General features: G+C 41.0%; 1 protein-coding gene across 8 annotated transcripts in view; it reads right to left on the bottom strand.

Moving 5' to 3' along the window:
* Nucleotides 1-24,515, bottom strand: part of LNX2 (ligand of numb-protein X 2) — a 92,969-nt gene that overhangs the window by 24,415 nt on the left and 44,039 nt on the right. For all 8 annotated transcript variants that reach the window (XR_016388747.1, XR_016388746.1, XR_016388745.1 and 5 more), the window contains 5 exons: nt 23,513-24,031; nt 12,080-12,306; nt 10,733-10,932; nt 5,232-5,600; nt 1,691-1,828 (listed from right to left, as the gene is read on the bottom strand). Coding sequence is in view for 5 of the 8 variants with exons in the window: in XM_089899696.1 (XP_089755822.1) it covers nt 1,691-1,828; nt 5,232-5,600; nt 10,733-10,932; nt 12,080-12,306; nt 23,513-23,919 (1,341 nt within the window). In the remaining 3 variants the exon portion in view is untranslated. The remainder of the gene's footprint in view (nt 1-1,690; nt 1,829-5,231; nt 5,601-10,732; nt 10,933-12,079; nt 12,307-23,512; nt 24,032-24,515) is intronic.

The raw sequence follows: 24,515 nt of genomic DNA, 5'->3' as shown, positions 1-24,515 counted from the left end.
TTTTTCTAAATCAGGATTTTATATAACAAATGCAGTAATTAGTAGCAAATAGCTCACACTTAAAAGTACATTTCGTGTGGCTGTTCTAACCAAGAAGGGTAGCAGAGCACACAGAGTAAGTTCAGCATTACTATTTAAAACACTGTCACAGAAAGTTAAAGACAATAAGAGCAGCAGAGTTGAGAGAAACGTATGTTCCCCAAACAAATAAGCAGAGTTCTCTATATGGACGTTGGGATGACTAAGTACAGTTTTAAAAATTGTCTTAAAAGTCATGTCATAGACACTCGTATCTCAAATTATTGTAAAATTCAGTGACATAAAGGGTTCAATAATCAATTTTTGCCTTATATTGTAATTTTAGGAATATATATGTAATACATAAATAAAGTAAGGACAAGCCATTTGAAACTGTTCAAAACTCCAAAACAATAACTCCTTTTTCATAGTCATCATCATGAAGGCAATATTATAGGTTTCCTTCATACTTTCAGTTCAGAAATGAGAACAAGTCTGTGGTTACATTTTCTTAAAAATATTAACTAAACCAAACACCAGTAACAAGTCTATACTTGAGCTCAGAAAACCAGATAAACCTGATGGGCGAAAAGTACTTGTGCCTTTAAGGGATGCTTTCTTAGGGTACCTGTGACATTCCAAAGGTAAGTATTCTCTCAAATACCGTACTTACATTAAGAAGTCATTTTAGCCCACAGGGAACTTCCTGTGGTTTTAAGCAGACCAACAGATGTTTTTGTTTAGTAACTTATAATTTTACTTAAAGAGAAGGACTTTGGAAGCTCATATTTAGCTTATATTTTCACACAGTTGAGTAAACATCATTTTAAAAATCCCAGCCTGGGACATCCATGGTGGTCCAGTGGTTAAGACTCCGTGCTTCCACTGCAGGGGGCACGGGTTTGATCCCACATGCTCAGCCGAAAAAAAAGGAAACAAAAAACCAAAGAAACCCCAGCCTACCAGAAAGTGAGTTCAAATGAAGGAAACAATATCAAGAATGAACTACCAAAAAAAAAAAGAAGAATTAACTACCACCCTTTTTAAATTTCTGCAACTAAAGTGAGACAGTATCAAGATGCTCAGCACAGGTAAATGACCTTGGTATATATTATAAAACCGGTAAAATACTGAAGAAGCAGGGAAAATCCTCAACATACAGGAATTTAAAAATATTTAGGGTAGTCTTCCTATACTATTCATATAACAAAAAATATGCTATACATGTAGCTATCGAAGTTTATGAGTTATATGTTTAATATGCACATATCTAATTCTGTTGTAGGCAAGCTATCCAGTTGCTAAGTACAGGCTGTCAATCATTGTCTTCACTATGCTTTTTCAGTTACATAACCAACTGTCACATTTAAATGAGTAAGCCAAGATAAACCCCACTTTCAAGCAGAGCTAAACAAACCGAAGATTTTTCTGGACAGTCAAACATTTCTCATCAATCACCTGGCAGAGGGTCCTTCCCCACCAAGAAACTCTACTGGTTGAGGGACTGAGACAATGCAGTCACTCTCCAAGGCAGCAAAACACATTGCGCATCCCAAACAAACACCTAGTGCACTTTCTCCAACAGAGTTAACAGCCCTCCTAAATCTTCCCAGCTTGTAATGATCATCCTTTGAGGGTGGATGAATTAAGAACCACAAACAAGGCACCTTACCTTATGTGAGCTGGGTCTGTTGTAAGGCAGCGGTTGTGCGTGGTGCTGGCTGCTCTGAGTTCCTGCTTCTCGGACAGCGTTTCCAGGCTGGGGTTTCCCTGGTCTAGCAATTGTTAAATTCACCCTCTCGCCACTAGCCTGGAGAAAACACACAGACACGACTGCCAGTCATTAACGATGCTTCTCATTTCACAAAGCACAGGCACTCTTCACCGAGCCAGTGCCTTGCCTGAGGGTGACTGCAGGCACCCGGTGGTCAGAGAAGGGAGCTCTTCTCGTGAGCTCATGTTTTAAGACGTCTACAGCTGAGACGCATGTGCACGGCTCTTGGACAGACTCTCCCCAAGCCCGCTTCCACAACAACCCAGGCAAAGCAAACTGCCCTTGTTCTTTCCCCATGATTTCCTGAAGGGTAACTTTCTTCTGATACTTCTCTGCCCCTTCAAGGTTGGCCTTGGCGTTGTGAGGGAGAGAGCAAAGAAAAGAGGAAGAACTGATTCGAAACCTGATTAAAATCCACTGCGACTTTACAAATAAATTCCATGGTGGCTATTTTGGAAGTAGTAATCAGTGAAACTATGCACAGCTTTGTTTCTGTTTGCTATAAGTTTGAGTCAAAAATAGGACATCAGCTTAAATAATCCTGGAAAGAATGATTCTAGAGATCCTGTATGAGATTGTACTTATATAAATATTGCACACACACCTGTGTTAATTATCTTATTAGAGGTTTGTGACTATCATTTTAAATTTAGAGGCCCATTATCTATATCCATATATATTTTAAACGTAGATGTACATCTATTTTTAAAAGTTATTTTATCTTTGCTTTTAAAGTACAGGCCTGATTTATTTGAAGGTGACTCTTGGTCATGACCACAATTCCCAATTGCATTATTACTCCTATGGGAAATTATGATGGCCTGCTTTCAAGGAATTGTGGTAGAAAGTGGGGACCTCCCCCATGATTACAGTCAGTAATGTTAAGAAATCACTATTTTCAGTTCTTTCCCCAAGTATTATTGACATAAATTCACATACATCACTGTATTAGTTTTAGTTTTTAAACTGGAGAATAAGTGTTAATTTTTACGTCCATCTAAAAAACATTTGCTTCTTCAAGCATTTTATTCAACTAAATTTCAAACAAGTTTCTCAAACTAACTGAAAGAAAAACAATACGTGGCCAGATTCCCAAAGCACAGAGTCTGGGTACTTGATCTAAGGGGTAAATACAAAGTAGAATCCTGATGTTGAAAATTCTCACACTTCACATCATTTGATTGCACGGTGTGAAGTGGTGAGACACTCCATCTGTGACTTTACTTCAATGTACATGTACAGAATTAGTTTCATTACTGCTTACTACCTCATAACCACCAAATACTCTAATTAGTATTTCAACTTTTACTGGAAAACCCCTGTGTATGCAAAACCTATTATTAATAGAAACAAATCCTTGATCATTCTAGATTTTTTGAAAGACAAAATTCTGTGCATGTGATGGAAGTGGGCATTTAGGACTTAAATGATGGACCAACATTTGGGTTTAGGCTGACTTTAAACAGAATGCACATCTAATATGTCAGGGTTTCAAACACAGCAAAAAAAGTTCTGTTAAATTCAAGATTTTTAAAAATGCAAGATGTTCAAATAACAATACGCTTAAGTCATAGTTGAGGAGTACACGCTGATGCTGGGAGTATAAATTGGTATGATCTGATCTTTCTGGAGGGAAGTTTAGCAAAATGTCTTAAAATGAAAACAAAACATGAAAGTCTGTCAATAGGGGAACATTGAGTGAATCAGCTAGTAAAGATCATGATGGGGTTCTACACTTCCATGGTAAGAAGTTCACAACATACTGCTGACAAAGTTGCAAACTCAGAATTTACAAGATAAGCACGTGTGTAAGTATTGTGTAAATTTGTATCTATCTGTGGACATACACACTCAAAAGTTTGTAAGGATGTCCTCCAAACACTTAACATTGATATAGCCTGGGGTGTTTAGACTGAATTTGATTGTAACTTCTTTTCAGTATTTTATCTTCAGTGTGCTCCTTTTTAGACATGCAATATGTGTTATTTTTATAATCCTCAATAAGACTTCATTTTTTTTCAAAAAGAAGTTGAGCAACTTGAGTTTTCTATAGTCTGGGAAAAATCATAGCACAAAATATGCAACTATTTGCATTATAAAAATCCAAATAAAATATATTATGAAAAATTTTAAATGTGTTTTCTACCTGTGTAACTATATTTTCTACATTTTGGTTAGAAATTTAGTAAGGACCATCTATTTAGGAATCAGTGTACTTTAACATTGCCTGAAATATATACAGGCAATATATTTCTCTCTTCCTTTCCATCTTACTGATCGGACTTCTCACTTCAGAAAGTCCACTCGACTTGCCTATTTCTGTTAACAAATCCCAAAAATGGATTAACTTTCTTCTTCTCCCCCTGCCCCCCGCAAGATGAACTTGATCTCAGCAGTGCAGCAGCTGGCATGATCCACAGGTAAAGCTCCTGGTGCCCCGAATGCTGCCTCTGATTTGAGGGGATTTCAAGGCATTCAATTTTTTTAAGCCTCGAGTCTATGAAATAAGACCAATACCTGAACCGCCTCTCAATGCAATATGTCTGTGAGCGTGTGTGTGTGTTTCCTTAAGGCTATATTGAACCAAAAAATGGGAGAAAAGGCAGTAGGTTAAAGGGGAGTGAGACGTGGGTTTTCTTAGTGTTAACATCTCATTGTTATTTGATTCTATGTATATATATATATATATATACCTATTTTCGTGACTATCAACCGACCTTAATTCCAAAAGTTCGGTTATATTAACTAATGCCTGGTTTCCACTGGTAGTGTGTGTGGTGCTCGCTTAAACGCTCCCATTTTGCTTCACCCTCGTACAAGGCTGCAGGAGACAGCCACGTTAAACGCCACAGCACGCTGCAGAGCCTAAAGATCTTCTCGGATGGTTTTAACGTATCTGCTTTGATGCTCTTACTAAAAACATGTTTTTTCTCTAATCATGACTACCTCCAGAGATACTGTGAGGACAATGTTATGTGTTTGAAATGCTCTGAATTCCTTCAAAAAAGAAAAAAAAAAAGGCACTATAGAAATAAGTTGCTCTGAATAAAAAGTGATTTTCCCCCTCATTTTTATGGATTGTGCAGTAAAGGTGAGAGGTGAGTGAAGAGACCAGGTGAGCTACACCCTCGGTGACCACAGCTCCTTGGGGTCTCACCTTCTCCCTTGTGAAGTGTGGACACTGCCATCTGCCACGTGAAACCGTAGGGCCTTTCCTCCAGAAACAGCCCGCCTACAAGTTCATGGGTGTGCACACCAGAAGGGAGTCACCTGGGCTGAGGTTAGACTGGTGTGGACTGTGAAGAATTAGGTAGCTGTGCTTGACTGTCCAACGAAGTCTCAAGCACCCCCTGGATCCCTGTGTCACCTGCTAGTGAGAACCAAGGCTGAGCGACGGCAGGAAGGCTGAGGGTCTGGAGTGGGCGCGACAGGGGCTCACCTGGATGATCTGGGCAGCCAGCTCGGGTGTCCCGTGCTTCAGGTCGTGGCCGTTGACGGCCAGCACCCGGTCGTTGCCGCTCAGCCTGCCGTCCTGCGCCGCCAGCCCCCCTTCCAGCAGGTCGAGGACAAAGACGCCCGGCTCGTCGGTCCTTCGGACGAGTTTGATGCCGAGCTGTTCGGCAGAGTCCCGTTTGTGAAGAACCACCTGGAAAACCTCTTCCGGGGGCGAGCCGCCCACGGGGCGGCTGTGCGCGCGGCCGCCACAGCGTCTCTCCCGGAGCACGGTGAGGTGCAGCGTGCTGCAGGGCTGCGACAGCACGGCGCGGGCGTGGTTGTGGGACACGCTGCTGATGTTGTGGTGGTTGACCTGGAAAAGAGGGTGACGGCCGAAGCGTGACAATCTTTTATCTTCCCAGCTTGTAGCAATGTTCATATAATGGTTCCGAAAGAAACTGACGTTGTGAAAATGATACACAATCGTTAACTTACAAAGACAAGCACTCCAAAGACATTTTAAAACGTACAGAGTTCCTAAAATTAACTTACAGTGACTAGCATTAAGTAGAGAATAGTCGTCAAGATCACAGGCTTTAATGATAGTCTTGAATGAGGGTCCTTGGTTCTGCCGTATAACTGGATAACCTCAGGCAAATTACAGAACTTGTTTCCTCACCTGTAAAACGTGTTTACCATCCACTTCATAGGGTCAGGAAGTGCACGACTAGACAACATCAGATATGGCAAGTGCTCATGAAAGACTAGTTCTAGTGGAACAGAGACTGAAGTTCTACTGGTTTACAAATTTACTTTTCCAAAATGAAATACACTTAAGCTAGAGAAAACAGAGTTTTAAGGAAAGTGGTGCACTCAAGTATACAGCCTTATATTAGATGAGTGACTTTAACTTTAAAGAAAAGCCGATAATCATAATTCCACTAATTCTTTGGCACACAAGTGTAACATATCTTATAAGCATAATTTAATACAGAACATTTACTTATTAAACTTTATAACCTTGAAATAAGTACAGTGACTGATCCTTGGACCTGTAACGTCACTGAGAAAATATACCCACCTTCAGTTATTTACCTAGTTAGAGGAATTAGCACAGTTCTTGGTATTTATCACAGTGAGAGCTCCTCTGAATCTGCCTGAGGTGAAAGTGAGGGGGAACCAGCGCTCTGAACATCGGTTATGTGACAGGCTCTGGGTGAGGTGTGATCACCTAAACTCCTTAAATTTTTTTCACATGAAATCTATGTGAAGCAAGACCTCCCCCCTTTCTGTTAATCTAGGGTTGATAGTTTTGAACACTGTTAACTTGAATTTTGTTGATTTTGGCCTGTTGGCATCTTTAAAAATTCAGTCATCAAATTCACAGATGTCATACACAAAGTTGCTATTCTCCCAAGTCTGCAACATCTATGCATTTGGTAGCCATCCAAGCCCTCAATAAAAACACTGAATACAGGGTCAAGCAGAGAATTAAGGCAGTTTCTAAAAAAACTACCCTGACATGAATCCATTAATCAAAAACCATCATTTCTGGCTACTCAGCTAAGAGCTACCTCTCTAGGCTCACAGTTTTCCTTCTTATATTCAGGTATATCACAAATGACTTTACAAAATATCTGGCTGAAATCCAGCCATAGCCGTGTGCAAGCATGCAGCCTCACAGTATTCTTGTGAAGTAGGTGTGGAATATCCCACAGCTGGAAGAAGATTTTTTCCTTCATGAATGTGTGGCAGCTGGCAAAAGGCAGAGAAAGCAGAGACCAGATAAAATACTGTCTCCAGGCTTCGTAAAAATAGCACCAGCAATAGTAAACTCTACCACTTCGGCTAAATGTGTTTTGTACCAATGCAATGAACATACGGCTGCAATAATTTTCCTTCAAAACTGAGCAGGCCTCAGTCACTGATGATGGATCAAACTGAAAATACCCACTCTTCATAATGCTTCAAAAGTTATATTATCTTTAATAGTGACACTGATGTAATTTATAACTATTTTTTTTCTTCAAACTGCTCAAAAGGCTACATCACAAAAGGCCTTGAAGGTTATATGGGTCTCCTCTTCCAAGAGGCTATTTAGTAGAATAAGGCTGTGTGTGTGTGTGTGTGTGTGTGCGTGCGTGTGTGTGTGTGTGTGTGTGTGTTTAATGCGGGAAGACCAAAGCCACACCCTGTCACTGCATACAGTTTGCTAAAATAGAAGCACAGGAGGCTTGGCAGCTCTTTGCTCTATAAACCATCTTTACCACTCTTGGGGATTTTCAGATGGGCTCACTGTATTATTTATGTATCTTATACAGAGCTGGACCAGGTAGTAAACCAGGTAGTAAAAAAATTCCAAGTGGCCTTATTTCCCAGCATTTACTTTTGAATGACCGTAAAGCAAGGGGTGTGGCTTTACTTACTGGCTCCAGCATACCAGTCAGAGGCCGAGCAGAAGTCAGGGCCCACAGTAGGAGAGATCCTTTTGAATCCATTAACCAGGTTATGTGTTCTTACTTTTCTTACCAATTTGAATCATTAAACTGGACTTATTAAGATGATCACTACTAGAGATATTAATATGTGTGCCTCCATAAACAATAATAGTGCCTTGGAATTTCTACAATGTAAATTTATAGCTATGAGTTAATTTCCAAAAATGTAGTCAATAATTTCAGATAACTATAATTTTAATTGAGTTGTAAGGATTCAGTTATGTTACTAAACACAATTCTCTAAGATAGAAGAGTAAAAGGCCCGCTGCTGAAATATATTATCAAATAAAGCCTGAAAAACTATTTAACCTCAATGGTATTCAAAGAAATGCAGATTAAAAACAAAGCATTTGGGGCTTCCCCGGTGGCGCAGTGGTTGAGAGTCCGCCTGCCGATGCAGGGGATGCGGGTTCGTGCCCCGGTCCAGGAAGATCCCACATGCCGCGGAGCGGCTGGGCCTGTGAGCCATGGCCGCTGAGCCTGCGCGTCCGGAGCCTGTGCTCTGCAACGGGAGAGGCCACAACAGTGAGAGGCCCGCGTACCGCAAAAAAACAAAACAAAGCATTTGTTTTTACCTTTAGAATTTAGAAAAAGAATGAGTAATATATACAAATGTTAATACCCAATGCTAGTACATCACTGGTAGCAAAAAAGAAAACACAAAAATGAATGTACACATTAACAGAGAGGCTGGAAGTGGGAGAAAACGGGAGAGAGAAAGAACGCTGTACGAGCTGCAGACAGGAGCAACCGGGCTCTCCTGGTCTGGGCCGCCCGGGTGTCAAAATGTCAGGGTGGCCAGCAGACTCGGACTGCGAGCTGGGAAGTCGGGAACACAGGGAAGGTTTTGCCAGCCTGGCACAGCCAGAGTACTAATGTCACAAAATGGCAGCAAATACAGCATACAGTAAATAGCTATCTTTTTCCAGTAAACACAGTGAAGAGCTAGCTACGGGTGATCAGGGAGCTGATTTTATATAAGCGGGACTGGTTACGCTTCCTGTAGCCCCTATGTCTTCTTAGTATTTAGTAAGAAACAAAACCCTGCTAGAAAGCTCAGTCTGTCAGCCTTGCTAAGGGCAATGAAGGAAGGGTTTGGGGCCCGAGTGTGTTAAAGTGGGAATAACACACCGTGAGGGGCAGCGTACAAGTGGGAGTGGAAAAATTCCTAGAGGGTCCAAGTTTTGTTTTAATAAAGGAGATGGCTATTCCCGACAGGATGTTATATCCAAGTCCACTCTTTTACTGATTCAGCAAGTATTTCCTGTGCTTATGACATGCACAGCACTATGAGAAATCTGTATCACAACTGGTACTGTTAGGGTGGCTGCAATCACCGTAGAAAGCCAAGCCCATTTAAATAGTTCACTGTGATTATACGCCAAGAGCTGAAGAGTAAAGCAGTGAACGTTGTCAGTAATTCAAGTAAGGAGAGGTCAGAACGGGCGAGAAGGGCTGAGCAAAGCTCTTAAGGATGAAGGTGGACAAGCCAGCACGGTGGGACAGCCTGGAATCGGGAGTGAGGTGGCAGCAAGAAGACTGCCATGTCTGGCTTTTCCACTGGATTATAAATTCCACGAGGACTGGGGGAGTACCTTGCTCTTAGTTGCATTCTCAGTGGCTAGTACAGTGCCTAGAACATTACAGCTGCTATGCGTGAAGCAAAAAGGAAGGGTTAAGACGAAGATGACAGGCTGTGCAAGGGACCACAGAGGACCGTGAATATGAATCAGTCTGGGTGTGACGCTCTAGTCACACTTTCCCAAGGAAAGCAGAGTTACAGATGTATTAAGCTGGCAGTGATTTTGTCGGATTGAAGAGCGGAGAGCTGGGCGGCAGGAACGTCTGGTGGGGTGTGTACAGAGTTAGACACAGCAGTGGGGGCCTGGACTGAAGAGGGAGCAGGGAAAGGGGGAGTGAGGGGTGGGTGTCAACACATCATGGTGAGGACCAAACAACGAGGGAGGGAGGAGTCCTGGAGCTTGGGTTCCTAGAAGATAGTTTTCCTTGTGAGTATTTCTTCTCTCTCCTTCTGGAGGTTACTATTTGTTTTAGCTTCAACTATCATTTACACTTGTATGACTCAAATACCCAGGCCAGTAGCCACAGAAGTCCAGTCCCATACAGCAGAATCCTCCCCTCCTTCTCCCCTCAGCCCCGTGTGCCCTCTAAGAAAACAACACCTTGTCCCAAGCTAGTTCTTTTCGGGGAATAGCTATTTTTTCTTAAATATCATCTTCTGACAGAGAAGGTGAGGGTAGCACCAAGGGTTAACGAGTGGAGTGCACACTAGGGAGCCAAGGAGACAGGTATGGTTTCCGAATTCCAGCTTAAATCCCATGGTATAAATTGTAACTAACCAGTGCTGCACGGTCTGTCTTTTCCAGATGGTAGTAATCAGTGTAGTAGAGGAAGGTAAACTAGACAATGCAGGTGATGGGTGGATGAGAACACTGGACCTGGGATCAGAGGATGTCGGCATGGGTGGGACGGCTCTGAACCAGCCAGCCCTGCAGACCAAGCCGGGAAGAGCCCAGCCGGCCCCAAGAGCCCAAGCACTGCAAGCACAGCCACATGCGGGACTGGAGATAAAGTAGGGAGAAAATCTACATTCCATGCATATGGGGAAACAGGAGAAATTACAGATAAATTCTGACTTGTTTTGCATATAATAGCAGTAAAACTAACCTATATACAACTCAAGTTCCACAGTACCACAATGTTCTGTTTTTTTTTTTTTTTTTGCAGTACGCGGGCCTCTCACTGTTGTGGCCTCTCCCATTGCGGAGCACAGGCTCCGGATGCGCAGGCCCAGCGGCCATGGCTCACGGGCCCAGCCGCTCCGCGGCATGTGGGATCCTCCTGGACCGGGGCCCGAACCCATGTCCCCTGCATCGGCAGGCGGACTCCCAACCACTGCGCCACCAGGGAAGCCCACAATGTTCTGTTTTAAACTTATGAATAAGAACAAAAGAGCGCAAGTTAACACAGTAATTAAAACGGATACCTGAAGAATCTGGTCTCCAGCAAGAAGTCTCCCATCTCTGGCGATTATCCCATCCCGGTAGACTTCCTGGATAACAATGTTAATCAGTGGCGTTTCATTGCCACCCACAATGCTAATTCCTAGCTGAATATAAGGATTAGACCGGTGAATTTCAATTGTGGTGATTTCGCCTTCTGGTAAACTAAGTGGCTGCTGTGTGGCTGCCAAGTTAGAAATGAGAGAGAGAAATAGATGGAAAGAGAAACATTTTATATTTTGGTTATCATCTTCAGGTAAATAAGTCATCTTACATTAGTAGATGGTAAAGAACTATGCAATACCCCTGGATAAGGAAAGCAGAAGGACAAAAAGTATCTGTTAAGATTATCTAAACATTTCTTGTCCCAAAGGTGATCAGTGAATTATCACAAATGGCTACTACGTCTCAGATCACGAGGGGTGGCAGTGATCTGATGGAGTAATAGTAAGAGAACGTCATCTCGACCTGACAGAGACGGTTTGGTCGGTGGAACACGTGTAAACAATGCAAAGAAGCATAAAGACGACTCTGTGGTATGTGATCACCACGGGGTGAGAGAGGAGTCCCAAAGGCTCTAAGAAGGGGTGGCTCTTGGAAAAGGGTTATGGCTGGGGCAGGGAAAATTTGAATTTGTAGTAAGATTTGGAATTTGTTCAAGAAAAGTATATTTAAAAATAAATACCTAGAGCCAACCATCAAGACGTGCCCAAGATTCATGACTACAGGCCTTCTGTTCACTCCTAGTGGCTGTACAGTCAGATTCGTGGCGGCCACCAGAGCAGAGCAATAGTCACAGGCGTGGCCGTGGGGTCAGATATACACCCAGCCCTTCCCCGGCGGCACGAGCCGACCAATTCGTCTCAAGATTCAGGCCTCTCCTGTCACAAACCAGCTCCCAGCACCGTCAGCGGCATTTACTCAGCTAACGAATGGGAAGGGTCTGGCACACGCGTGACACAGGGAGCGCTTAATTTGCGGTATTATTTTTGTTGCTCTTGATGTTGTTGTTTTCTTAGTCAAGAAGCAACAAGCGTTTGCACACAAACACCCAGTAAGAAGTAGGTTAACAACCAGTGAATCATGGACTAAACAGAAGAGGGAGGGAAGGGTCACCTTCCTCAGAGTAAGTTCCGAGCTCTGCTTCTAAACTGCAAACTGTCAGACTTGTGCACTTTAAAGGGTGAGTTATGTACTATGTGGACTATATCTCAAAATTAATTTTTTAAAGAGGAAAGAAAACGCATGTTGGGAGAGCAGCAGGGAGTGGTGGGGAGGAAGGCAACGCCCGGTTTTAGAAGAGGCGAGGAACACAGGCGGCCGACACGTACTGTCCCCGGTAGGGCTCTCCTCGAAGGCGGGGTTGTCCAGGCCAGGCTCCTCCGTCCAGGCGGGAAGGGACGCCGATGTCAGGGTCGGCCCTGAACAGTCCGCTTCGGGTGATAAAGGAGCTGGAAGATCTATGACCGTGGTTCCATTTTCATTCTCGATCTCCGTCTGAGCTTTACTAGTTTTCCGTCTCTCCAGGGCAACTCTCTGATGAGAAGCTCCAGGGCATCTAGAAAGAGAGCGTCAGGTGGTTTCCAGATGATGTGAAAGGAAAAAAAAGTGATTAACAGTTTGTACCACAACAAAACAATGGCAACGGCTTCTACGCAAAAAGCACCTGGAAGTACCCACAAGCATTTCCACTCAAACGAAGTTCTTACCACTCCACAGAGCAAATTTAAAACAAGGCATTTGCACAAACGTGTACTCAGGAATCTATTAGTACCAGAAATAACATACACAGTGTAGCACACCAGTACAGTTCTCCCTGCACTGTAGGAATCATCCTGAGGTTCTGATTTCATAGCCCCTTTTACAGGTTAAACGGCTGGACCACAGGAGTGGAAACCAGCACCTTCCTCCACAAGCCCCCTGCGTCCTGCCTTAGACGCTGAGCACCCTGGTGCCTCTCCGCTCTCACACCCAACACTGCACATCACCTGTTAGTGGGTGGAAATACATCTGAAGCTTTACCACTTGCAGGAAGGCACAGCAAAGGCTCAAATTTATGACAGGCATGGGAGGAGAGGAAAACATATCTCCTGGTTTGTAAAAACAGAATTGCAACAGTGGAATTACAGATATGCTATGAAACTTGGAGAATATATTTCTAAGTACTGGGGAAACTTACATAAGCACCAAGAAATAAGGGCTGTTAACTTGCTTGTTTCTACTTACTTAGGCCAACAAAGGGGCAGATATATGTTTGTTTAAACATTTAAAGAAAGTCTTTATACACAGATGTTAGCAGTGCTGCAAGGTGCCAGTTCTTTCCACCTGACACCCTGACTGGACAAAGTGACGAATAATGCCCAGTTGGAGGAGCGGGTGGAAGAACCGGGGATTTGTACAGGAGCCAGGCCCACGCGCCTAGACCCCGACACAGCTCTACAGACCCCACCTACTCTCCTGCTGGGGTAAGAAGTTTAGGAAAGGGTGGGCAGGATCGGCGACAGTCTTGTGGCTAGGGCTGCAGACCTTCATTCAATAACAGTATTCTTAAAAATCTAAAATTTCAATCAAAATTAAGGACAGAATTCAATTAAAATTGAAAGCTATTCCTCAATGATAAGAGTAATAAAATTTCCCTCATGAACTGGAGATTTATTTTAGGTCCTAGATTTCAAGTTCTTGAAAAGGATCATTATGAAATTTCTTTATTCAACACTCTCTCCAGACATGCTTTCTCTTCGCCTTGCTAAGAAGGGGGTCCACTTATTTTCTTCCAGGGAGTGTTTCTGCAAGGGCCTGGCAAATATGTTTGAAAATGATGTCACTGAAAAAATTACTTTTGTCAAGTAAGCATATTTAATTAGAAATGCATTTTAAAATATTTTATTCAACAAAAAATTGACACTAAAAACGGAATCAGAAAAACTACTTTTGGTTAAGAAGACAAGTAATGATTTAGTTCTCAAAATATGTATCATACACAAATATCTACACGGCCAATGGCTAGTCTTTAATGGAATAGAAGGACTAGGAACAGGAATTGAAGAGGAAATACAAACGATGTGAACACCTGGGAATGAGCCTAACAAGCAACTAAAAAAATCCTACAAACTAAATAACCGTAAAGGCTAAGATATAGTTATTAAACATGGAAAAACAAATTTAAAAAGCAAAACTTAAGATTGTTAGAGAGGTGAAGAAACAGGTATACTTAAGTTCCCAGTAGGGCAGCAAATCGTTAACAGGAGCTAAAGATATTAAAAATGATACTATGTAAAAATATGGAAGAATGATCCTACCCAGGAATAGAGGAAGGTTACACAGGGAACCTTCGGGAACACCCGTGTTTAAACATGATGGAGCAGCTGAGTAGACTGACAGAACAACCAGACAAGAGTGTCAACAAAGAAAAAGCGGCCAACTGTGCAAATGCCATAAAGGGGGCAAATAAGATAAGGGCCAAAGCACTGATTTGATTTGGAAATTAAAAGGTCATGGTGACCTTAGAAAGAACACTTTCAGTGATGGGGGCAAAAGCCCAGACTATAACACAAGCAGTTCTGTTAACAAAATAACATGCATTCCATAAAACTGCACACCAAAACTTACAGAGCTTAGGTGGAAAGAGGACCGGGATAGATAGACCATTCAACACCGGGGCATCTGGGGATGGAGAATGGCTGCTAGTGGGTACAGGGCTTCTTTTTGGGGTGTTGACGTGTTCTAAAAGTTAGATTATGATGATGGTTACACAGTTCTGTGAATATACTAAAAACCACTGAATTGTATACTTTAAAAATAGGTGAAGTGTACAGTAGGTAAAATATATGTCAATAAAACTAATTTTTAAACAAAAGGTGAATAGGGAATGAGTAGATCAGAGCAGGCTTGGACAGAGAAAAGCCCCTGACCACAGACAGCCCACAGCCAGCATCCCTCAGATTTGTAAACATTTGGAACTGAAAGAGAAAGGAAGAAACCAGAATTTGCTGGGTGTCTAATTAGGGCCAGTCACTGTGTAGACTTTATGTACAGTATTTCACTGAATCCTCAAAACTGCTCTACCATCCCCATTTTACAAATGGGAAACTTAACTCACTAAGCCAGCATCACATAGCTGTTAAGTTATGGAGCCAAAATTCAAGCAAACTCAGATCTGATTTAAAGGTGCCTGCTCTTTACACTGGATCATACTAAACGTATGGGGTTCTTTTCCCAGGCCTTAAGAAAACATAAATTGAATTTGTTCTACAAACTTGTACCTAGAAACAGTCATAGAATGTTAGAGTGAGAAAGGCTTTGGTGATCATGGAAACACAAACGGAAATCACAAACAGCAACAAAAACCTGTGCATCTTTTTTTTTTTTTTCTTTTTTTTGCGGTACGCGGGCCTCTCACTGTTGTGGCCTCTCCCGTTGCGGAGCACAGGCTCCGGACGCGCAGGCTCAGCGTCCACGGCTCACAAGCCCAGCCGCCCCGCGACATGTGGGATCTTCCCGGACCGGGGCACGAACCCGTGTCCCCTGCATCGGCAGGTGGACTCTCGACCACTGCGCCACCAGGGAAGCCCTGTGCATCTTTTTAAATGGAGTATTTAACAATAACAACACAAACCGCAATTGGCATAGGGGGATATAACTGGGATCATTCCAGCAGGTAACTGAGTGTAGCAGGACGCTAGTTTGGAGGCTATTACACATGATTAAAAACAACAGAAAAGAAGTGCCTGCACCACTGAATAACATCAGGGTAGGCATGGGCTCAGACGATGCAGGTGCAAGTGGAGCCCTGAGACAGTGGGCTGCCCTTAACAAGGGCACTGGAGGCAGTGTGACCTGCCACAGGCTGAGGGCTGTGCCCCCCAGGCAGGCTTCTCTACATGCAGGTGTGTCTTTACATTTTTCCTAAATAAAGCCCAAAGGCTCTTGCAGCACCTACAGCCAAACTGAGGGACTTTTCCTTTCCTGCTGAAGGTTATAATTTTATTCCACTATTCTGGCTCTCCTTATGGAGGAAAATCACATATGAACTAGCTTGATTTATGGCATGGGGGCATCATTCCCTGAATAACGATGATTCACATTAGGAAACACACAGTGTAACAGAGCATACTGTATTACTGGTAGCAGTACTAGGGTTAGTGGTGGTGGTGGCAGCAGTAATAGTAGAGGTAAAATCAAATGGGGCACGGTAAGTGCCAGCACAATGCCAGGTACTTAATGCAACTCAAAGAGCGTGAGATCTTAGAACCAAGAAAAATGACAGAGTTACGGATTACAACATGCAAACATCACTTTAAGTGACATCAGTGAAAATGTTAGATTAAGGGTATCTGAAAAGCCTCTCTTCCACAAAGCAACGCGAACATTGGCAAAAACTGTCAGAAAAATTTCTGAGCTCTGGAAATAAGCCAAGGTTCTGTAGCAATCTGGAGTGCATTTAATTAAGAAAAATGTCTGCGTCTTTACGAACAGTGAGCTCTGTGGCATTTGAACTTGCCCTATTCCCATCCCCACCTCCCCCAGTAGCCTGGGATAGCCATGGCCCACAATCACAGGGGAATCAGGAGTCTGGCAGCCACTGGAGGAGCAGACTGGAGCACCTGCAAAGCCCCATTTGTAGAGAATTGTCATTAAGTGACCTGTTGGTTCCCTGGAAGACCTCACTCGCAAGGCTGTCTTTATCTGACCCGACTTGGGGCTTACTCAGTGCAAAGGCATTTGTTGGGGTGGCGGGGGAAGGCAATTGTGTAAGACTGTGGCTGCCTGAGGTAGACAAACAAAAGGCTAATCAAAACGTTTAAAAGGAAAAGCTAGGGAATGAAATGTCCAGGGCTATGTGCATGCACAGGAAAGAGCTGAGAAGGCCCTAAGCTCTCACTTCTGGCTAACACTGAAGCTACGTGAAAGCAGGAGATGAAGGCTAAGCAGGAGTGTCAACTGCCTGAGTGCTGAAGGTGTGCCCCACTGTGCGCACAGAGCCCCTTGGGGAGAGTGGGAGATTCATCGGTTACAGGCATTTAAGAAATTCTCTGTTCAATCATTAGCTGATTAGAAAACTCACTAAGCAAACAGTAACAAACAGCAATAATAAATCCTGAAGAGAAAGAAGAATCTGATTTCCAGAGTTGCCACATTATATTATTTAAAATGTCCAGTGTTCAATACAAAATTAAGAGACGTGCAAAGAAATAAGTAAGTATGGCCCATACATGGGAAAAAAAGGAGTTAACAGAAACTGTCCCTAAGGAAGCCCAGACATTGGCCTTACAAGACAATGACTTAAATCGAGTATTATAAATATGTTCAAAGAACAGAGAGGGACTCCATGTCTAAATAACTAAAGGAAAATATGAGAATGATATCTCAACAAATAAAAATACCAATAAAGAAATACAAGTTATATTAAAGAGCCAAATAAACATTCTGGATTTAAAAATAAGTACAATAAGTGCATTTATTCTAAGTACAATAAATGAAATGAAGAATTCACTAGAAGAATTCCCAGGAGATTTGAACAGGTAAAAGAATCAGTGAACTTAAAGGTAGGTCAACTGAGATTATCCAGTCTGAGGAAGAGAAAGAAAAAGAATGAACAGAAAGGATAAAGCCTCTAGGTCCTGTGAGAAACCATCAAGAGTATTAACATATGCAGAACGGGAGTCCCATAAGGAGAGACATTAGGGCAGGAAGAATATTTGAAGACATATTGACCAAAATCTTTTCAAGTTTGAAGAATGCTGAAAACAGCAAGAGTGAAGTACCTCATCACAAAGAAGTGACCCTCAGTGAGGCTGCCACCTGACTTCTCTTCATAAGCTACGGAGAACAGGAGGCTGTGGACAGCACATACTCAGAGTGCTGAAAAAAGACTGTCAACCAAGAAGTCTATCCTTCAAAAACAGGAGAAATCACGACATTCCCAGATAAATGAAAACAAAGAGCCTGTTGCTAGCAGACTTGCCCTGTAAGAAATACTAAAAGAAATCCTTTAGGTTGATATGAAAGGACCTTAGACAGTAACTCAAATCCACATTAAGAAATAAAGACCACTGGTAAAGGTAACTACATAGATAAATGTAAAACAGCATTAAAGTGCTTTGTGGTTTATAACTCCTTTTTGGTCCTATTTGGTTTAAAAGACAACCCTGTGCAAAGCAATAATTATAATTCTGTTTAGATGGGCATGTAATGCGTAAAGATGTAATTTGTATAACAATAACAGCACAAAGGATGTGGAAAGGAATGAAGGTATGTATGAGCTAATTTTGTGTGTACTGGTGAAATCAGGTCAGTATTAATCTGAACTAGACTGTTGAAAATTAATATGTTAATTGCAATCCCCAAGGCAACTACTAAGAAAATAATTCAAAAAATTGATGTGAACAGAAATGACAAAGGAATTAAAATGGCATACTTGAAAATATCTATTTAACAAAAAAAAAAGGGGGGAAGAAATGGATTAACCTTTAGAGAAACAAAAAAAATGACATATGGAAACAACAAAATGGCAGACATAAATTCTACCTTATCAGTAATTACATCAACTATAAATGAATTAAACACTCCAATCAAAAGCCAGTGATTGGCAGAATGGATGAAAAAACCAAACAGGATCCACCTATATGCTGTCTACAAGAGACACATTTCAAAGACACCAATAGGTCAAAATTAAAAGGAGAGGAAAAAGATATACTATGCAAACATTAACATAAAGAGAGCTGAATGGGTATACTAATTTCAGACAAATAGACTTTAAGACAAAAATTGTTTCTAGTGACAAAGAACATTCTACCATAATGAAAAGGTTTGATTTACCACAAAACTATAACAATTATAAACACAATTAACAGCAGGCCTTCAAAGTACATGAAGCCAAAAATGACAGAATTAGAGGAAGAATAGACAATTCAAAACTAATAGTCTGGGCTTCCCTGGTGGCGCAGTGGTTGAGAGGCCGCCTGCCGATACAAGCGACACAGGTTCGTGCCCCAGTCCGGGAAGATCCCACATGCCGCGGAGCGGCTGGGCCCGTGAGCCGTGGCCGCTGAGCCTGCGCGTCCGGAGCCTGTGCTCCGCAACAGGAGAGGCCACAACAGTGAGAGGCCCGCGTACCGCAAAACAAAAAAAAACTAATAGTCTAAGCCTTCAATATCCCACTTTCAATAATGGATAGAACAACTAGACATAAGGACAAGAAAAGAGACTTTTAACAGTATTATAAATCAACTAGACCTAACAGAAATCTACAGAACATTCCACCCATCAATAGCAGAACACACATTCTTGTGTACAAAATGGAGTATTTTCCAAGATAGACTGTGTGCTAGGCCATTAAAAAAAAGCCTCAGTAGTGACTTCCCTGGCGGTCCAGTGGTTAGGACTCTGCGCTTCCACTGCAGGGGGCCCGGGTTCCATCCCTGGTCTGGGAACTAAGAACCCGCATTCCGCTCGGCATGGCCAAAATCATTAATTAATTAATTAATTTTTTTTAAAGCCTCAATAAAATTTAAAGTATTAAATTGCACACATGTTCTCCAATAACAATTAATTCAAAATGGATCAAAGACCCAAATGTAAGCGCTAAAAGCATAAAGGTCTTAGAAGGAAACATAGGTGTAAAGCTTCATGACCTTGGATTAGGCAGTGGTTTTTTAGCTATGACACCAAAAGCACAAGCAAAGAATAAAATAGATAAAATGGACTTCATAAAAATTAAACTTGTTTGTCCTTCAAAGGGCACAGGAAAATGAAAAGACAACTGATAGAACAAGAAAAAATATTTGCAAATCATATATTTAATAAGGGCCAGAATATATAGAGACTGCTTACAACTTACAAAAAGACAAACACTCCATTTTAAAAATGGACTAATGACGTTAAACATTTGTTCATGTGCTTACGGGCCATTTAAAATATCTTCTTTGGAGAAATATCTATCCAAATCCTTTGACCACCTAAATTGGATTACCTGACTTTTTGTTGAGTTGTAGGAATTCTTTACATATTCTGGATACTAGACTCTTACCGGATACATGATTTACAAATATAGATCTGCTTTTTACATTATATAGGAGAAAAAAATGCTGGTGAGAATGTGTCAAACACAAACTTCTCTCCAAGTTAAAATGTGAATTTGAAAGAGCAATCTTGTCTCAGCCTACCCTGACCCTTAAAGGCTTCAAAACCATTTGATGAACTAGAAAAGCTCTCAGCATAGAAAAAGACTTCTTTAAAGGTTTTCTCTATATTGTACAAACTTTTTAGAATACTGTTAAACTCTAAGTTTTAAGAGGAAAAGAAAAATGGTTCTGAGTTTTGCCATAAACCAGGGCACAAATGCTCAATTTAACAACAACAACGACAAAAAAACCCAAAAAACCCCAATATTATCATTTACAATTAGCATAAGATGTTAGATTGCTGAGGATGAGGCAGGGATGAGGGGTAGAGAGAGAGGTAGGAGGAATGCTTTATAGTTGATGCTGCTTGGCAAAATTTCTGAAAGCAATTACTACAATGTTCTAGGCGTCATACAATATATAGAATATTTCTTAAGGGCTTTAGTTCTCCTTTCAAAGATGAGCACTTTCCCACATCTTTTAAAATTCTTCATTGTTTTCCTAATATATAATCAGTTAATAACTAGTCATTTTATTTTAAAACACAGTCATCTTTCATAAATGCTTTACTTTTAGCCATAGGAGAAAATGTTAGCTGTTCTCATACTGAAGCAGATTTCGTAAGTTCAAATAGGGAAGGTAATTTAAACTCAAAATTACCAGATTTAACAAACTATTCCTAATGCTGTATTTCTATTAATAATTAAAGTAATCGTAATTCTGTGTCTCATGACATCACTCTTATTGCTAGTTTGTGTTGCTTTTACCTGGCTACAAATTTTTTTGTCCTCTTCCCACAAAGTGAAGCTTAGTTCCCCTCCCCTTGAATCTGGGCAGTTATGTGACTACAGCATAAGGGATGCTATGTGACTTTAAGGCTAGAGCATACAAGGCCATGCAGCTTCTTGCCTTATTTACTGGAACCCATGTAAGAACTTAAAATACCCTGAGGCCACTGTGCTGGAGAGGCCACCCACAGGCCCTCCCGTGGACAAGTCCCGGCTGAGCCCATGCCTCTAGTGGACCTCCATCAAGGTGCCAGACATGTGAATGAAGCTGCCGTCTTGGAAGTAAATTCTTCAGTTGCAATTGCTGCAGTCCTGGGCTTTTGTTCTCCCCAGCTGTGGCCCAGATTGGACAGAACAGAGTCGAGCCATCCCTGCTGTGCCCTGTCTGAATCCCTGACTCACAGAATCCATGAGCAGAACCAAGCACTCAGTGTTTTATGTCACTATATTTGGAGTGGTTGGTTTCTCAGCAATAGATAACCAGAACACAGATTAACAATTTAATTGAACAAACATTAGATGAGTGTCAACTTGCTAATTTTTATAAACAATAGTCACTCTTAGCTGCATACATCAAGCAAGTCACCTCACCTTTTCAAATCATTCACCTTTTTCAATGTATCTTTCACAACACAGGCCTAAGAGTCTACTTTGGAAATGATTAAATTAGTAGCTCAAATATTAATAAGCACACTTGGAAAATAGAACTTTCAACTGGACATAATTGCTTAGCTTTTATCAAACTATAAGGATAGTCTGCAATTCCCAAGTTTTTATGTCAACATAAACAGCTTGATAGAAAATACTACTGATACTTCGACTACATACTAAGTTCTTATATGCATTTTAGTTAAGTAAATATTCCTAAAATAATTGTGTAATTTTTATCTCACTGCTATCAAAATACTTAACTGAATTGAGACTTTGTTCAGTTCCTGTAATACCCCAAAGCCGATGTTCATAAAAGAGTCACAAAAGAAACTTATCTCTGAAAAAGACTAGTTCTACTGAAAGAAATAGGAAAAGCCTAAAATCTTCTTCAACCTCAGCCACAACTAGGCCTGACCCAGACAGTAGATTTAAGAGTTTGGTGTCAATCTCCAGGAAGTCTCTGTTATCGTGTTCAGATTCTATGCCTGCTGCTGAGCAAAGACACACAAAAACCTAAGACTCTTGCATTTTCAAAAGTCTATACATCTATCCTACTCTTTTTTCTTAGCTCTTGTTTTTAGACAGTACAGCTTAAGTTTAAGCAATTTCTCTATAAATCTTCACGCTTCTGACATTTTAATAACATCTCATTGTTTCTCATAAATCTACATTATTTCTAATGAGTACACTCACTTTATAACACTGATATTTAGGAACAGAATGAACACGTATACTCACGTGTACATGAAGCTTTTACTACCACATAACAGCAGAGAACATGATTCACCCTGGGTAAGGTCAGCATGGTATGTTAGAACGCTAAGCAGGAATACTGAAGTTTAAGTCTAACCATGCCATTACCTATCTCCAAATCTTTGTGACTCAGTTTCCTGATTCGTAAAGTGAGGGGATAAGATTAGATTCAATTCATGATTTCATGTGTGAGTATAATGACAAGCTGTTCCATACCAGAGTTATACTATTATTTCTAAGTTTTTAAGTCCAATATATTGTGCTATGCATTGTTTTTCACAGCAATCAAGATTACTGCAGATTTACACTGCACAAGTGGCTGACCTATAAAATTTAGAAATCAATACATTTATTTTGGTCATTTTATGTGATTCTATCTCCAAAAGAGATGAATTTTAGCCCTTCTTAAGGGCAGAAACAATTTTAAAGATCAAGTCTTTTATCAAAGTCAAACGATAAAACTCAATCTTTTAAAAAGCTTTTGTCAGTAGAACAAAAATCCCCACTAAATGTTTTAAAGTTTCCAACCCCTAGTTCTTGTTCAGTCAAGTTCTTGAACACAGAATTTTACAAGATCTTAGCGAATAAAATCACAGATACAGGCAGACCTCATTTTATTGCACTTCCCTTTACTGCCCTTCACAGACTACATTTTTTACAAATTGAAGGTTTGTGGCAACCCTGTGTGTCATCAGATGATGGTTAGCATTTCCTAGCAATAAAGTATTTTTCAATCAAGGTATGTAAATTTTTAGACCTAATGCTATTGCACCCTTACTAGACTACAGTACAGCGTAAACAGAGCTTTCATATGCACTGGGAAACCAAAAAATTCGTGTGACCTGCTGTATTGTGCTATTCGATATTCACTTTACTGCGGTGGTCTGGAACCGAACCTGCAACATCTCCGAGGTGTGCCTGTACCCATTTCCATGTTGCAACAATATTATAATTTTTAACAGCTGCATGATATCCCGATGCACTGATGTACTATTGTATTTTTAACCCTTCCCCTACTGTTAAGTAATCAGATTGACCCCAGTTTACTGAACTCTGCACAATGTTGCAGCAAACATCTTGACATACAATTTTCCCTTCTTTTGAACTATTTCTTTAGGATAATAAGCTAGATAAGACGATACTGACATTTACAGTTTTTGAAACAAACTGAGAAACTGCCTTGCAAAAAGAGTCTATCATTATATCCTGCTACCATGTGACTATAACAACCTCATATTGATAAGTGTAAAATGGTACCTCCTGACTGTAGTTTTTACATGCATGTTTTTGATAAATAATAATATTAAATGACGGTTGCATGCAACTTGTTTGTTGTATCTCCTGTGCAGGATTTGTCTGTTTACTTACTGATGCCTTGGCATTTGTATCGGGTTTATTTGTTTGAGCCACCTTTTTATAGCCTAGAGTCGCTTCTCTCTCTCTCTCTCACCTGTTTTTAAGATGTGCCTCCAGGTCGCAGCGCTGCACTACATCTTGGCACACTGAAGAGAACGGACATAAAACTAATAATTTGTCCAGAAGTTTATGAACTAGAATGCTAGACTTCTTACACAACTTAAAGTGGAGTCTCTTCCGGTCCAATGGACAGAAATCCTTCTCTTGCAGGAAGTTTCTGAGGCACTTGCAGCAGAAGGTATGTCCACAGGGGGTGTCTAGTGGCTGCAGCAGAGGCTGAAGGCAAATGTGGCAGACCAGGTCGTCATCCACTTCATCCTGGTAATTGTATAAGTGGTTTTCTCGTGTCCAGTGCTGCTGGCCGCATTCAAAACACAGAGGATTGAAGGAGGAGGAAGAGGTCTGCTCCACAGACACCATCTCATCGTTTGTCGTTCCCATTTTGAATCAGCGGAAGCAGTTTCTCTATCTTCATACATTAGACTTCCATTAAAGGTTTGATCTTTAAAAGACAGTGATGTATTTGACTAAAACCCAGGTCTGTTTTTCTAGACTAGACAAAACAAAACAACCAGAAAAGTAATTACTATCAATCAACATAGGCTAAAAGAATCAACATAATATTACTATGTTGACTTCTTTTTTAGTAAAAAATTAAAATTCACATCAGGGAATAATTAGTCGTAAAAACATAAAAATGACATTAACTAATCTGCTTGTTGGCTAAGGATGACTTACCTTGCCAAGTTCTTGGTGAAAAAAGAACTTAGGATTAAAAGCAAAGGTGACATATTAATATGTGGTGTGACACAGGAAACAATTTGTTCTACTGACTGAAATCCCCCGATGCTTCACTGCTTAATGGTAGTTTCAACGCCAGTTAATCTACGTAGTATGCTAATAATGCAATTTGAGGTATATTATGTAATAAATTTGCATTTGCCAACCCAGTCATGGTTCCCTGCTTCTGACTGATGTTACACATTTATAGTGCCATCCCAAAAATTACGTCTCTGAAATGTAGTCTCAAGGATAAT

The sequence above is a fragment of the Delphinapterus leucas genome, chromosome 18, assembly GCF_059928025.1.
Source record: "Delphinapterus leucas isolate spDelLeu-1000000601 "Yukka" chromosome 18, BTC_Dleu_Yukka2, whole genome shotgun sequence".
Classification (NCBI taxonomy): Eukaryota; Metazoa; Chordata; class Mammalia; order Artiodactyla; family Monodontidae; genus Delphinapterus; species Delphinapterus leucas.
Note: the sequence above shows the minus strand (reverse complement) of the source record. Positions and strands in the feature narration are given on the sequence as shown.